General features: G+C 46.3%; 1 protein-coding gene across 8 annotated transcripts in view; it reads left to right on the top strand.

Moving 5' to 3' along the window:
- The first annotated feature begins 393 nt into the window (after positions 1–393).
- The window catches only part of MAP7 (microtubule associated protein 7), a 111,587-nt gene continuing 95,095 nt past the window's right edge, over positions 394–16,885 (top strand). For 2 of the 8 annotated variants that reach the window (XM_083828384.1, XM_083828382.1), the window contains exon 1: positions 406–629. In XM_083828384.1, the coding sequence (XP_083684510.1) occupies positions 584–629 (46 nt within the window). In that variant the 5' untranslated portion in view covers positions 406–583. Of the gene's footprint in view, positions 630–8,848; positions 8,892–9,553; positions 9,704–16,885 lie in introns of those variants that run through there. The other 6 variants (XM_083828378.1, XM_083828381.1, XM_083828376.1 and 3 more) reach the window with 6 other exon arrangements.

Here is a 16,885-nt window from a genome sequence, read left to right as displayed (position 1 = left end):
TTTCTGTTTGCTTCATCCAGCACAGCACAGACATATTTGCACCTCTACATCAGCTTGCCTTCATGTCTGTTGCAGCTGTGCCGTGGGTTCCCCGATTCATTCACCCTATTTCAGCCCTGGTTTTGCAGATTTGTGCTGCCTACAGGTAGACACAAAATGCAACGATGTTTTAGTCCAGGCCTGGGCTGCTTTTAAGAGAAACATTTATAAACACCCCTAAAGCAGCTTAGGGTGAGTCCAGGCGAACTCCCAGGAAAGGTAATGAGGCCGTGAGCTCCAGTGAAGGGACCTGCCGGTCTTCGGCTACCTGACGGGCCGTGGGACCACCGCAGCACAGATGCCGCGGGGGCCCCTGTGAGGGGGGGGGGGGAGAAAACAACAACAAAAAACACCGTGAAAACACAGACAGGACAACCCCAGCCGGGACGGGGAGGGAGGGAGCCGCCAGCCCCCGCCTCGTCCCCGCCTCAGGAGGGGCCGGTGGCCGCTCTCCGCCCTCACCTGCCCCGCGGGGCCGGGGGCCGCGGCGCCCTCACCTGCCCGGGGCGAGGCGTGGCGGGGCGGCGCTCGCCGAGGAGCTGACATGGCGGAGGCCGCGGGCAGGAGCGGCGGCTGCCGGCGCCCCGCAGGTGAGGCGCGGCGGGCGGGCGGCTCGGGGCTCGGGGCTCGGGGCTGAGGGCTCGGCTCGCCCTCCCCCCGCGCACCGGCCGGCTGCGGGTGGCGGCGCGGAGCGGCAGCGCCGCGGGGCCCGGCGGCCTCCTCCTGCCGCAACAGGTGCGCGGCCGCCCCGCCGCGGGCTTCCCCCGGCTCCCTCCGAGCGGCCTGCCCGGGGCTCTGCCGGCCGGCCCGCAGCGCTGCGGTGTCTGCGCTCGGTGCGCGGCGGGGCCGGTGCGGGGAGCCGAGCCGCCCGGCGGGGAGAGGGACGGGGAGCCGCCGGGGGGAGAGCCGGGCACCAGGTCAACCCGGGCCGCGGGCCACCAGGTCAACCCGGGCTCTCAGCCGGGGTGAATGCCTGCGGGATCCGGCTAACGGAGGCGAGAATTGGGCAAACCTGGGCGGGGAGCGAGGCGCGGGGCCTGCGGGGCTTAAGGTGAGCCCGCAGCGAGGTGGTGGCCTTGTGCCCCGCTGCGAGGGCGTTGTGGGACCTGCTCGTGTCGGCCCAAGGGCAAGGAGGGTGCACGGAGGAGGTCTGGGCTTGCACGAGCAGATCCGACCGCTGCATCGCCGCTGTCGGCGCAGATGCTGTTCGCTTTTGGGAGCGGTGGAGGGGTTGCCCTTCTGCCCTTCATGCTCGCTGCAGGTGCTACTTGCCGGGTTGTGAAGCCCGGCTCCAGCTTGCAGTCCGCTTCTCCTTTCTTTTCCCCTCCTTGCACAGCGCAGTTCACTCGCCTTTTGCCGGTCCTTTGCTTCCCTGTCACACGTCCGTGTTTATCGCTGAATCGCAGAGTGAGGATTCCCATCAAAACAACATATGAGCAGGCCGTATGGCTGTTGGTTAATCAAGAGTGTTTCCACAATGCAATATTCTAATACACATCTTATATAATCTGGTGGTAGTGCAGTAACAAGCAACAGCTGTGGGCACAGACCCATCCAAGTGCTGTCCTTTGTTATTAAACTTAAAGGTATACCATTAAAAAGGCAAATCACAGCCATCCCTCTAAAATTCACCTTCAGAAAGGGTGCACGTCTTTGGTTTTGGGGTTAGCAACCACGCCAGCTTCACTTTCCACAGGAAAAACAGGCTGCCGCTGCATTGTTTTAGGGCCGCTTTTAACAAATTCTTTTCAAACTCTTTACCTTACCTTGTTAATGTGGTGGTTTCGTTAATTGTGCTGTCAGGCTCTCTTGTTTATCAAAGTTGGAGACGGGCTGAAAGAAGTGTGTTTTATACGCGTGTGGGTTTGAACAGGCCTTTGGCAGAGCCCCCGGCGCACAGAGAGCTGTGAGGGCACCTCCGCCCCGTGCCGCCTGCGAGCGGCAGGGGGGCTCTGCCTTGCCCGGCCTCAACCGGCTGCATCGGGATATTTCCTGCCTCTTTATACAAAAATGAAGTCAAGGATCTGTTACTCTCCTGCAACCCCTCTCCAGTTAAAGCCTGTTCAAACGTTGAAATACCGCAGTGAGTCTTACAATTGGTCCCACGTCGCTCATTGATACTGTAGCTCCGAGTGCTCTGACATAGAAACTCAGATTTATCAGTAGCTTGTGGAATGAAAACTACGCAGCTAAATTAAATATGAAAGTGTGGGTGGGGGCTATAAAAACCCCTATAGAAGCCACCCCTCAGCTTTAGAAAGCAGGTAACATAGTGTCCCTTAGCATCTCTCATTGGTTAGGTAATGTTTGTGCAAGGGCTATGCACCCTGGAGGAGTTTAAGCAAGCCTTTTGATATTCGTAGTGATTAACATGAGCCAGGCTGCTTTTCCCCACCCACTTCCTCCCAGCACTGCTAGTGCTTAAAAAAAAAAAAAAAGAGAGAGAGACATAAACCAAAATACTCTGGAGTTCACGGAATAATCTGGCCTGTTAAATGATGCTGGAGTAACTTGTCTTCGTGACACTGCCTCTACAGGAAGAGGGTCTCTGCTGATGTCGCTACACTTGTATGCACCATCATTTCACTTTGGCTTCATACTGAGAATGGATATTCTTTCCCGTGCATTACTTCAAACTTTAAAAGTCAGAATTTGCAATAGTCTGAGACTGCTGCTGTTTTGTTTTTGTGATGATCGGTTTATTACTAGCACAGATAAATAAGTTTAATACTTATAAGCTTGGAATTATTTGTGGTGTTAAATGTAATTAAATGTGATCAGTGCAATAATTTCCTCGATTACGTAAATACTGTATAATCTCGCAACAATCTTATTTTCCACTTGAAAAATGTGTGCAGGTCTAGATACACAATAGAAGCCACAGCTTGCTGCTAATGTTGTGGTGGCTCTCTGCACACTCACCTTTCCTGCAGGAAGGAGATCTCCTGGGTATGACTTCTGCTGCACAAATGCAGCATGCTGCTAGGAACTTCGGCACAACAAGCCACATGCATGTTGCACGTGTGTAAGGTGAAAAAGACTGTGAGAAGATGGTGCACCTGTAAAACTGGTTTGGATTTGATTCTGCAGATGCTCCTGAGTATTGATTTTGTAGTCATGTCTTAATTGCTTTTATTAAAGTGAGTCCTTGCTTTCATTAAAAGAAGTAAAAGATGTATTTATAACCTCAGTGAATTTGGAGAAAATTCTTGACAATGGGAATTGGAGGAGCCGTCAGAGTTGAAGGAAAGTGACCCGAAGCTGTCCGTTAAGGTGATGTGCAGAGGGCGGGCTGTCTTATCCGAATGGCTGGAGTTGGCAGCGCTGACTCCTCTTGACTTTCAGAGTCTTCGGAGATGCAGGTGGTGCAGTGGCTTATGCTCCAGGTTGACAGTCAAAGTGCAACATGCTTGGGGGGGGGGGGGGGGGGGGGGGAATCAGGTACTGATGCCTCCGAACATTTCTCACATCTGTGTCTGATACTCTCACATATTCTCCTTGGAGAAATAGCCCAAAACTCATGGTGTTTCAGGTTCACCTTCCAACAAGCACACTGGGAATATGCCAGGAGAGTGCTGGTAATCAACACAGCACCACGTAGTTCACAGGATCTCATCTGCCAGATACTGTCGGTAATACAGCGATGGAGAAAATTTTAATTTGGTCTTGGCGCATTGCCTTTTCTTTGAAGTATTTCACATTTCTACCAAAACGTTTAGTACATACGCAAGTGCCCTTTGTTTTCAGAGTGCTTTACAAGCGTTTTGTTCTTTTGATGTGTGTGCAAACTGGGTATTTTTAAAACATGCTGTTTTTACAGACGGAAGCAGCGGCGAGTGTGCCCAGGCCATAGTGTTAGTAGGGTAACTGGCCCCGATGACTTCTGTCTTCAGTTTCTGTTTCCTGCTTCCCTGTCAAGTCCTCATTTCCTCATGGCTTTTCCTCACCTAACTGAGCTGGCACCGAGGCTGTGTGATATGTTGTACTCTGGGGCCTGATCCGGTATTCTGCTGTTACACATGCAATTTAAAAAACATTGGTTAATAATGATCTAATGTGTTTTTATCTGTCATGGCACGCGTTGTGCAATTTTTGTAACTAGTCATACTATGCAAATCCATTTAATTAAAACTGTGGCAGGATGTGGAAGACTGAGGGCTTCTGCTCCTTCTTGAGTTAAAGCGCCCAATTCAATGAATGAATGAAGAGTAAGTTCTAGAAACTGCTGTTTTTATGGCCTCGACTTCCAGAAGCAAGTCATCTCGTTGCTTATTTAAAACTATTCAGAGTGCATCCGAGCTCTTGACAGCAGGATTCTCATTAGTCAGAAAGATGTCGGTTTACCTTCTTATTCTCTAGCATTTTATATTCAATTCTACTGATTTATGCAAGTGGCCACCTTCTTTCCACCCTCCTGGAAGGAAGGAAATCGATGATTATATCAGATGCTTATAGTCTAAATATGAAAAAGAAAAAAATCCTGTAAAATAATTTACCAGTTCTTTACTATCTTGTATACATATAAGTGAGATATCTTTGAAGAGAAGCTTAGAAACCTCCGTAAAGATGAGGTTATTCTCCTTTTTAGCAATAAGAGGTAGAAGGAGAGGATTCAAGAGCAGTGGTGGAAAAAATAGATGTGCATGATGTTTGAGACAGTGATTGTAGTAACAGATGCAAGTAATTTTTCTGATGTAGAGAATATTTCTGCAATTCTCAACTTGTAGAAAATGGTTAAAATGGGGGGGGGGGGGGGGGGGGTGAGGGAGGAGGGGAATCCTGTCTGGCTTTTTAAGGCTGTATTGCTCTGTCCTAGATTTACATGGCACTGAAAAGAAAGTGTCCAGTTCTTTGATGCTGAGTAAATAGCTGTTTTCTCAGGCCAAAAAAAAAAAAAAAAAGGCTGTACTTGCTTGGTTTTTGGCCTGATTTAAAACCCACTGTAGTAAGTAATAAGTAAATGCAAGGACCTGAATCTCCTGGAGGAATTTATGGAGATATCAAATTTGGAGTTTAGTTAATCTGCCCGTGTTCTGATATTTAGCATTGTCTGTTATGTATTTTTTAATGGCTTTTTAAAGTTTTTGACACGATGACTATCAATGTTTAAAATGTCCGTACAAAATATGGTTGCATGCTGTGTTCCGTTGTCACACTGATTATTTTTATACGGGTTTTGGTTGGTAGGTACATTGTATTGTTTTTGCAGAACAGCACAGGGCGTCTTAAACATATCTGGATTTTCCTGATCTTTCTTTGGAGAAAGAACTAATTGGAACCAAATTCCCAAAGGAATCTCATTGTTTCATGCTGGGAGAACTTGTTTGTAAATGAAAAATCCCATGTCCCTTCTTGATGCTACCATGTAGGATAGGGACCTACCTTATCCTGACCTTTAGTACTAAAGCAAATCAGAAATAGATTAATGAAATATCTGCAATCTGGTAAGGAAGTTATATTAAAATAATATGTTGACTCAATCTATCTTTGATATCAAATGCATTTAAGGTGAGAGAAAACTTTCTTTTTATGTTAAAAGGTCTTGAATTGTTATCCAAGAGCAGAAATGGAGTGGTTTTTATTTTATATTCAGTAAAACTGAAGAACAGGATAGCAAAGGGATTGTGGATAATGCTCTAAAAGCACTAAGGTACATATGACTTTTCTGTTCAGCTTGTGGTTGTCACAGTCCAAACTTTTTTTTTTAATGCTTCAGTAGTGGGTGAGCATCTCTTACAGTGGTAATAATAAGCTCATACAGAGTACTTTGAATGAGAAGACATATTTTTACAAAACTCAGTGAGTTCTTTCCCAAGAAGCCTTCTTCAGGATCCTTCTGAAGGTTCTGTTTCTCTCCAGAGATGGAGAGGCTGAGGCTGCAGCTTGCCTCAGGCTTCGGGGTGTGCAAGTGTCAGAAGGAAGGGGAGAGTGGGGTGCCCTGGCTTCTGGAACTGGATTGAAACATCTGCATCTCTGGGGTCTGTCTGTTTTGGGTTTGTTTATTTGTTTTACTGTCCTCTGACTGGCAGTGGGGAGGACAGGGAGCTTGAAGGCTGGAGATTAACTAATGGTCTACTCAATGGATGGTCACGTCTAGGTTGCACAACAGTGCCACACAGGAGAATTTTTATATTTTATCTGCTCTTATCCAAAGAAAACAGCAGGAGAAAGATGTGAAATTCCTTTAAAATACAACTTTATGAATGTCCAGTGAGTGTCTCATGGAGCAGAGGAAAAATCTGCATATTGTGATTCAGCAGTGTCTTATGAGTGCTTCTGTATGCAGTGCTTTTCATAGGTGATTTGTCTATGAATTGACCTTTTCTGCCTTTTGTAATAGTATATGATCTTGCATTCAATTGGCTTCATTTTCTGTAGCATAACCTGACATGCCCAGTGATACAGGATGGTTTCTAGCTAGTGGATTTGGTGTGGTCTTTTTACTGAAGGTGTACAAAGTCCGAGTTATCACAGTCTCTATCTTGTCTTCACAAGGATTTCACTTTCTGTCAGTTAGCGAACTCGTGCCGAACACAGCCTTTTGTCTTTGCCCACTACAAAAGAGCAGAAAGGCTCACCCCGCCAAGCAGAGCAAAAGGCCTTGGCCTGGCAGGGTGCTGCTGCTCAGGGCAGCGGCTGTATCGCGTGCTGCTCGTTATACTCCATGTCACAGTAATGAGCTTCGTGTAGCATGTTGATGGTTACAGGGATTGAAACAATCCTCTGAATGAAAGATAGAAATCTAGAGCTCAGCCATTGGAAATGATCAGATTACCTGTAGTAGACTGCAATAGGTGTCACGGTGACTGGCTTCAACCTGCTTCACATTTAATAGGTTGAGATATCAGGCATTAATGTGTGGTGTTAAAGCAGACACATCCATTAACACGTTGTTATAAATATTTATACGTCCCAGATCACAATATAATTATCCTAACAGTCTTTGTTCAAACTGCTGTTTGAGACTGTTGCGTATCAGATAATTCCTCGTGCAGGAAATTATACCTATCAAATCCAGCAGGTGAGAGTGGCTGTGTTTAAGTGTAGTGGTTCAGCTGATAATGACTTTGACAGTGTTGTAAAGAGGAAAAATATATCTCTTGCCCTCAAGGTACAGAGTTGCACTGGCTCCATCTCCTGAGAGCGTTTAACCTCAGTGGTAAGGGCTCTGCCATGCTCTTGGTTGTGTGCGCTGCGCCTGAGGGTTAGTGGGGGACAGAGGAAGAAACGAGGGGATGGGTAAACAAACGTCTTGGTTTTTAAAATCCACCTGAAGTTATGTGGTGTCTTGTAGGAGGTACTCTTGTTATAGGTTGCAGGTGGTTTGGGTGCAATACTGTTAGGCATTCAGGAACATGTTGTGGGGCTGGCATAGCTTTTAGCCGCTGGGTCCCTGAGGTAAAATCGTGCTGCATAGGTCAAATCTGCTGTTGATCATATTCCTGTCAGAATTCACCTCAGTGTTAGTAAGTCAGCAGAAGGGAACACGTGCCGGTGCCTCAGCCACCTGCGCCTCTTAGCACACACCGGCCTTCATAGGCCTCTAGCTGTCGTTGCCATGTGCCATGCATGGAGTGAGCCCCTCATACGGGCACAGGGGTCCTGCAAGGACCAAGGAAGGCAGCCTTGTAGCTGTCCTCTGTGGCTCCTCAGAGAACCTCCTGAGAAACACCTGTTTCAGCAGCTCCATTTCCCTATTGTCATACCTGTGAGCTTGGAAGCCCCTCCAGCCAGGTGTCTTCTGGTGTGCCAGATACTTCTTACATCATTTAGAACAACTATTTATGTGGCTTGGCAACTAAAGGTGAACATCTAATGTAGTTTTAAAAATAGCCACAGAGCAAAATGTTTAAATGGGCATTGTTTCAGGAGTCCTTTCTTCCTGGCCTAAAACAGCACAAGGGAGGGGAGTGGTACTCAGCTGAGCTGTCATGTAGCTGTTGGTTTCTGGTACTTCTGTTTTGCTGGAACACTCAGGCACATGTGGAAAGTATTCATGGTACTAACTACAGCCCACTTTCTGTGGATGCGTGTGCACTGTTGTGTGGTATTTGTGGCCAGCAGGTAAGGGGATGGGATTTGAGGAATGGAGCTGTTTCTCTCACAGGACAAAGTGGTAGCCTGTATAAACCCTGGAAGGCAAATTGCTGAGCTGCAGAACAGCTTGTGTTAGAATTGTTTTTTTTTTTCTTTTTGCCCACACCCTGCAGCACAGAGCGTCTTTACCTGTGGGCAGATGTCATCGTGTACAGCTTCTGTGTACGCCCAGAGAAGCTGAGGTGGAGCCCAGTGGCAGGGCATGGCCGGGAGGAGATAGGGCCACAGGAGACAGGAGGTGGGCTGCGGGCCTGGTGCAGGACCAGTGCCCAAGCACAGAATGCGTCTTTTGCTTGGTGGCATTCTCAAACAGTGGGCACATTTTCAGCTGGAGAGGTTTGAAGCAGGTGAAGACTTAGGTATCACGTGTAAAAGGCGCAGGGTGTTGCGTAGCGGCGTTGGAGCTGTGAATAGCGGAGCACGCAGGCTGCGAAACTTGTGAGCAAGCGCTCTGTCATAAGTGGCTGAAGAAAGTCCGGAGTGCCAGCATGTAAAGTAAACCTCGTGGGGTTTTAGTTAGCTGGTTGGTTGTACTTTGCTCATTTTGCAAAGCAGATGTTAACGGTTGGTGCTATAAAGCTGCTGTTGAGATACAGAATATTAACTCCCAAAGTCCTTTCGCTGTCCTGTGTTACCTGTACAAGCCAGAGATCCTGATCGCTGAGTTTCCACACACGGAAGAGAATTTTCCAACACCTGCCGGTAACTGTGGGCGTGTGCATTCCTAATGCAAGAGGTGTGCCGCGCATGGGAAGGTGATTAAGTCAAGGGGAGGGGAGACAACATATGCATATATGGAAGAAGACTCATCCTCGTTGTTTTCATTTAGATTAGGCTTAAACTCTAAACACGAATAACAGAGCAGCTGGCAAGAGGCAGGTCCATGCCCGGGGCCTTCTGGGCGTCTTCTCACCCGCTGCTCATCGGCTTGTGCAAGCGCGGCCCCATCCTCTGCCGGCAGCGGGGGGCTGCCCACGGCCACCAGCGTGCCGGGGAGACCTCCCTTGGTTAGGAGGTGTCAGTGTTGTCAGGGCAACTGCTAGCAGCAGCGGCGTATCGTGTTTGCTCCTCTTGCCTTGCCTGCTGAATATTTCAGCGTGCCGAAGCTGGCAGAGGGTCGCGGGGAAAGAGGTGCTGCGGCGAGGAGCCCGAGCTGCGGGCTGGGGTCCAGCTGAGGCAGGGGAAGGCAGCGACGAGCGGCATCTGAACCGACGTGCCTTTAGTTCAGGCTTCTCCTGGAGGTGGGGGAAGACTGCAAGCCCTTCGCCGCCGAGTGGATGTTGGCGTTTGTCAGCTGTTTGCATACCGCTTATCCGTAGGGGATCTATCAGAAGCGCTCAAATGAACAGGCAGCGTTGCAGCTAGCTGCTGAGCAGGGGCTGCGGTTTCTTACTTTTTTTTTCTTTCTTGAAATAAGCAAGAGGCAGCGGCAACATGCCTGGTTCAACTACTGTCCTCCGTCAAGAGCGATTGAAGAAGACAAGTGCCAGGCCAAATCCCCTGGGTTTATTCACCATTAACGAAGAGGACGAGCAGCAAAAGAACGGCAGTTCCAAAAGGCTGAAAGGTATGCCGCGGCTCTGCAGCCTGGGCTGGGCTGGGCGCGCAACGCGCTGCACAGCTGCCACAGTGCCTTACTGGCTCTCGTGTGTGCTACCGAGAGCCTGACAGTGACTGGCGCAGTTTGGCGGTGCATACTGGCACCCGCAAATGCCCCGTGTGTGACAGATGTATGTATTTGAATCACACGGATTGTTATGCAATCGCCTGCTTTGGATGTGAAAGAGAAAGAATACTTCTTAGTTATTAACCCTGTTTTCAGGCAGAGGTAAGGGGCCTGCATCACAAATACATCAGTGAATTTATGTGCGCAGTCTGGATAAATACCTGTAAAAAGAGGTGGTGGTAGGCTTGGTGAATACAGAACAGAATAGCAGCCTGTTAGAGAAGACAGCTTTGCCAAAGACGAGATAAAATTAGCTCTACTTCCATGCATGTGCATAAGGGGCAGCATGCTTTTGGCAGAGTATAAAAATTATATAAAAATTATATATATGTGTTCAGACATGCTGACTTTGATAAGCCTGACTAAAGACAGGGCACACTAACAAATTGTAACTGCTGAAGAAAATTTTTTTGTGGTGTTTAATGTAGGTGAGTGGTGGTGGTGGAGGGATGCTGATGGTCATGGATTTTTATCAGAGGTCTGTCAAGCCTGTGTAGTCATTGCCTATCTTGTACCATGTAATTAATGCTTTCCACCTGAATCCTAGTGCTTAAATTCTGTTGGTCTGGCAGGGGTGCTGCACCTTAGAGTTGTGACTGGAATTTTAAGTTTGAACCATCAAAATTCTTATTCTTTTTCAGTGATCAAGTGATTACATTTACATAAACACTCTTTTTCATTGTCTTATTCAGGGGAGGAAAAAAATTGCACCAGATTTTTTGTTTGTTTGTTTACAAAACGTCTGCCAGTTTGTAGCCTCAAGATAGTGTTTCGAATTTGAGACGTTACAATTCTACCCTGTAACAGAAGAGGCTAGCAAGCAAGCATTTGAATAGCAAATTTATAGTATGTATATTTATTACAGCTAACAAGCTGTTTTCTTTTCCTTGAAGTAGAAAGGTAGCTTGGTAGCTCTAACAAAATTCCTGAGTTTTGAATTTGCCTGGGTTTGCAGCCTCTGCTTTTCTTCATCATCGTAAAGAACTCCACAGATTTGAGCGTCATGGTAATAACGTATTGCTAGTCATTGTTAACGTGCCCATTGTGTTAGGTCTTGTGTACATAGTTACTTACTCTTCTGTACATTTGAAACTGCCCATATAAAACGGAGATACAAACTCTAGTATGAGGTCAAGTTTTTTAATGTTTTAAGAAGGATATTAGTTTCCTTTATCACCTGCTGGGTGACTTCCAGAGTCAACAGTCCACAAAGCAAAGAATCAATAATTTTCCTGGTTTTGTTCAATGGCACTGATAGTTTAGTTTCCCAGGGTAAAAGTTCTTGTTGACTTGGCTGCTGTTTTCTGCTTACAGCAATTATACAGATGTGATTATCTTTGCTTCTCTTGTTAAAACCAAGATCCCATTTTTGATTGATCTTTTTTCCTTTTATTCCTGTGAGATGTTAAGTAGACAAATGTACGTGGTTTGCTCTCTGTGCTCCTAACACGTGCATGATGTTTCAGTAAGGTAGTAAATCGGTGGTCTACCTTGACTGCTCTTAGTGAGAAATAGCATAGCAGGTTATACAAAATCTTCTGGAAGCACACTCACTTGATTTTCTTGTAGTAATTAATAGAATGGCTCTCGCCATCTCCAGACCAGCCCTTGCATGTTGATGTGTGTAGTTATTCACCCATCTGTGGGTGCGAGCAGGGGGTGCGGGCAGGAGGCCCCGCACACGTGGGCTGCAGGTGCTGGAGGTTGGGTGCTCCCTGACGCCAAGCAAGGCCACTCCAGCACTGCTTCGAGTGGGGTCGAGAGACATGGGTCTGCCACAGGTCTGCGTGAGGCTGCCTTCAGTGTCCATCATCCGGTTGCGCCTTGCGTTGTCTGCTTCATCTCAGTTCTCGACCTCTCGTTTGCTGTATGCTCAGCCACTTCTGCAGCTGCTGAGATTTTTCTTCTTTCTTTCCATTCCCAGCACAAACTAAGTGGGTGCCATGTCCCTAGGAGGTACGATGTCTTCATCTCTGCTTCCTAGAATCGTGCTGGGCCTCTCCTTTTACAGTAGTTCAAAACCCAAGAGGCCTCTAATGGTCTGATACTCCGAAGTAATAGAGCAGCTTCTTCCTCCATTAAGGATATTTGAATATCATCCCAGGTTTTAAAATGTTCCTCATTTTGGGTAGTTCAGTCTTTTCAGAATACTAAGTCTTGCTTTACAGTTCATATGAGAGTTGTTTTTGTCAGCTGGGAAATAAATATTTATGGAGATTGTAAACTGGTTAACAATTGTGAGATTTTCTGTAAATGGATTTCAATATCAGCCATTTCTTTTCTTGTCTTTGGCTGTCTCTACTGTAATCTGGGAAGTCAGGTGGACACTGAGTTTGTTCTTCCAGTGTAAACAAATAATGACATGAAAGTGTTTGACAGGGATTTTATTTTTTAATCTCAAGATATTAAAAGCCTGCAGCAGTCTTTGTAGCCACGTGATCCTAATACTTCCTTTCCTTTGATGTGAATTGTATTCAGAGCTTTTTCACCAAATGTTTTAACTTCCTCTCCTCTCCTCTTTTCCCCCATCCCTTCCTAGCAGTTAAATGCATGTTTTAGGAGGGTGGACAGAGGCAGGATTTGACTTCTGGATTCTGAATAATGTTGCTACTTGCCTCTGTGTATCAATTAGCTAACTTGTAGTTAGAAAAGTAAAAGAACTTTATTTTGTTTTTCTTCAGTCCATGCCTGAGAACTTTCTACAAGCCTGAATGCAAATTCCATTTGAGCCTGCATCTATTAAGACAATATTGGTAATACTCTGATAGATTTGATGGGATTGCTGGCAGTAGTTGTTAGTCACAAGGGGGTGTGTGGCCTGGCATGGACATTCCTTTGATACATTTTAGTAGCTAACGAACAGTTCAGCTGCTAAATCTGCTCCTTGAAAGTCCTGGAAGTTGTTTTCACAGATAGTACTCCTGTCACAAAGTCAGCCTCATCTCATGGACATTCATATGGGATTATCTCTTATTTTTTGTTTATTGTTTTTCCATTTGTTCTGATGAACTTGAGTTTTCTTTGGCCTGTTTTTTTTTTTTTTCTTTAAGTTTTATTGATTTCCTTTCTCCAAAACACTAGTTCAACCAAAATTCATGTCTTGTTTGTAAGCCCAGAGTGGCGAGACTTGGCATAGGTACCCAAGCTGTGTGGTAGTTATACAGACCCAGTGACTTCCAGGTAATAAATCCAGTGTACTGCTTGTTGGGTGAAGTCTGAACTTGAATTAAGGCTCAACTTCCTACTGGGATTAGCATCTACCTAAAACAAATCTTGCAGGCATGTCTGGTTTTGTTATGTTAAGCAGCCTTAGAAATCAATCCACAGCAAAGTAGTATGCTACCATCTCCAAAGTGACCTTTTTGACATCTTAACATTGGCACTTGCATTTTCAATTGTTAGGGCCGTGCTTCTCAATGCAGTATTGGCATTTACAGCACATTTTCAGTGTCACTTACTAGAAAAAAAAAAAAGCTGGAATCTGTACATCTTGCTGCAAAAGCCTCACTTCTACAGTAATCCTAAGTGTCTGCATAAAGTAATGTGCTTTTCTTTATGTGTTTCCTTCCCCAAATTTACCACATATGGAATATATGTCATGCATAACTATATGTTTTTTTTAGGCCCTGTATTTACATCAGCATCAATATTGCCATAAAGCTTGTGTTGTGGAACAAATATGGTTTCTGTGACTGAAGATGGCGTGGGTGGGTTTTTTTATGTAGATCACAACATATCTAGAGAGATAGTAGTAAATTAAATGCATCCATCCTGTGCGTGTGTGAACTGTGGCTGCAGGCATAAACAGCTCAGTTCACCTGAGCATTTCCCTCTCCTGCCATGCTGATTTTGTGCACCTGGGATGTAGTCTCAGCAATTACTCAGCTTTATGAAGTTTTTAAGTGACGCCTGCTCTCCTTCCTCCTTTGCTGGGGAGGGGGAGACGAGACCTTCTCTGATGATTGATTGCGTTATGTTTCTGAAACTATCATGTGAAGAGCATAGAAAAGTGATACTCATAATTCTGGGTTATACATTTGCATAATTAATGACTGAAACATCAACCATATTATGAAATACTTATGGCAAACGAATGAAAAGGAAATCTCAACAAACCTAACAGTCAAATCCTTCACGTGTCTACTGATTTGAAACTGAGGAAGGGCATGTACCTCTAATCTGCTGAGCAAGTACTGCTGCAAATACGAAGCCAGACAACTGCGCTTTAGGTCTCTGAACAGTCACACTGGTTCTTTGTCATCTCGAAAACAAGCAAGAGAAGGGCTTTTTCCAGCCCTTTGGTGCATGGCAGTGATGTCTGTGACCACCAGCAGATTCTGCTGCTGTTGCCTGGACGGCAGTGTTTGTGTGTAACGCGTGCTTGAGCTGGAAGCTTTGTTCATCCAGGGAGACGAGGGAGATTTCTTCCAAGATGACTGCTTACACGCTTAACTTGTGTTCTGCCTGTATTAGGGGAATAGCAATTCCTTGTTAAGCTCAGATTGGCTAACTTTGAATTCGGTTGTTAATTTGTACCTGTGTGTTTATACCCAAACTTAAGAGGCCAGAAAGGGGAGGGAATTCGGCATCTTCAAGGGCATTAAACGGATAGTCCTGGAAACTGAAACCGTATACCTACAAAACAGGTACTGCACGGGGTGTGGAAGCGCAGTCTTATCCCACGCTATGGAGTCTCTGCCTCGGGCTGGATCCGGAGTGACAGCTTGGTCTCTGGCTTCCACCCCACTTCACATCAGCACAGCTGCCCCGGATGGGGGCTTTCCAAACGGGGCCTCTCGGCACCAGTCAAAGACTGGCCTCGGATTCATTTGGGGCAGAACAGTAAGCAGCTGTTACAGGCCGGTGAGCTGGCTCACCAAAATTGGGTATTGGAGGTTTTTGTGGCAAGTGGTAGCCTTATCTTGCCCATCTGCATTTGAGGCTAAGTTAGGGGAAGGGGTGGAAGGAGGGAAAGGTACCAGTGGTCATTACGGTGTGGGGTGGGTGAAGGGGCAGGGCTGAGAAACCAGGACGATGTGGTCTGTGAGCCTGCACCTGCCAGCGGATTTTGCTCATGTTTCTGTGCATTTACTCCTTCCTTTCTGCTAGCCAACGCCAGAAGGTGAGAATCTAAAACTATCTGTCATTTTCATGGATATTAAAAACAAACCAAAAAAATGTACATTCACAGCCTAATTTGTAGCTGTTGGAGGTCCAGAAGGAAGTTATGTTATTTCAGAAGGCTGCTACAAGGCTGTCTCCTCAAAGGACTTCATCGTTCATAGCTGTAGGTGCTGGATACCATGAGGCAACTTGTTTGTAATAAAGGCAAGCAGATCCTAACATGAAGTAATTTATTTGTAATAACGCGATGTGACCGCGCTGGAAGTCTCAGGGGCGGTAGGGAACGTGTCTGCAGACCAGCGGAGCAAATCTGATTCGTTCAGTCTCTCTGGCTCTCGGAGTGAAAGCCCCAGGTCTGAGGACTCGGCGTGTGTTGTAACCCAGCCTGTTTATCAAAGGGTGCGCGGGGATCGCTGAGCACTTATCTGTGCTGGGCAGGAATCATCTTACTTCTAGCTCAGCTCCCCCAGAAGGGGCTTCCACTGCTGATTCTGGACAGCCGTGTACATGTATTTTGCCAGCTGATTTTTGGGGGGAAGCAGCCTGTGATCTATTCTTGCGTTCAGGGAGCATACCTGACATTGAGTGTGCGGATGGCAAAAGTCCAAAAATGTGCAGCGTTGGTAGACTTTAAAGTTTAACGAGATACTTGTTAAAGAGAATCCAGCTTGACTTGGCATGTGAACTGAGGATAATCCTAATTAGTGAAAAGACTGAATTCTGCAAAGTAACTTCTGTAAGTCACCAGGCTTATTGCAAACAAGATATAAACGGTAGCGGAGCGTTCGTCAGAGCTGTCCAGGTGAGAACAGGGTGCAGCATTTGGCCACTGCACTCATGGGAGCGAATGCTCGTCGAAGGGGCCAAAAGATCCGAGATCAATTTAATTCAGACCACTCTCAAGAAAGTTCTGTACAATAAGAGACACCACTCGTGGAAGGCTGATAGCAAACAGTTGAGTTTTCTCCTTATTCGTTGTTATTGCTGTAAAAGTGGTTGTTTTAAAAATCCTGAATTGGGAATACAATTCAGGGGAAGGTGCATGTGACAGGAGTGTAGTTTTGTAGTCATTTCTTATCTGAGGGAAAGAAACCTGGGAAGTGGTAGACCCGCCCAAGGATCTTGAAGTTCTCTGTGGTCTTGCAGCATTCTTTTTTTTTCCTGCAAATACACAAATAACAGTTTTTCAAGGTGTTACTATGGTAATATGCAGTTGGAATGAGATGACAGCAAGAAGAAACAGACCTCTGTGGCCTGTCTGTGCCGCATTACAAAGCCTGGGGTACCAAGCCCGGGTACTCCTGTGCTTGCACGTGTAGTGAGAAAACGGGACAGTAGCTCAGCACACCTTTTGTGATGAAGCACGTTGCAGTTAGATCCCCTGGTGGCTTTGCGACTGTAGTGGTGTCAAGAGTCTTGGCACTCTTGCTGTTTTGTGAGCTTGCTCAGAAAACCGCTGCATCCATTCGCTCCTTGGAGCTTGACTTTGTATGCAGGTAGAGGCCTGGCTTTATTTTTAACAGAAAACCTTTGCTTGCCATATCGCACTGTGGAGAGCTCCAGGAGAGCTGGCATAGACTGGTTGTGAGCAAGTGATGCTGGACCTCCTCCCACTGCTGGGCTCAGCAGAGTCACTGGCAGTACATCGTTTCCCTTGCACAAACTCACACGTATACATTCTCTGCTTACTCAGCTACCCACGGAGTACTTTTTGTTCTTTTGTTCTTTTTTTTTTTTTTTCCTCCACGCTTCTTTAAATTCAGCCTGTGCTTTCCAACTGGAGAACTTGTTTTTCTGGTATTTCAGAATTAAGAGTTCTGCGTGAAAGTATCCCGACAGAGAGAGCCTTGTATCATTGTCAGAAGTCTCTTCAGAAATGAATCGCACTTTAAAGCTACA

The sequence above is a fragment of the Anser anser genome (genome assembly GCF_964211835.1).
Source record: "Anser anser genome assembly, chromosome: 3".
NCBI classification, from domain to species: domain Eukaryota; kingdom Metazoa; phylum Chordata; class Aves; order Anseriformes; family Anatidae; genus Anser; species Anser anser.
This window is presented reverse-complemented; position numbering and strand designations above follow the sequence as displayed.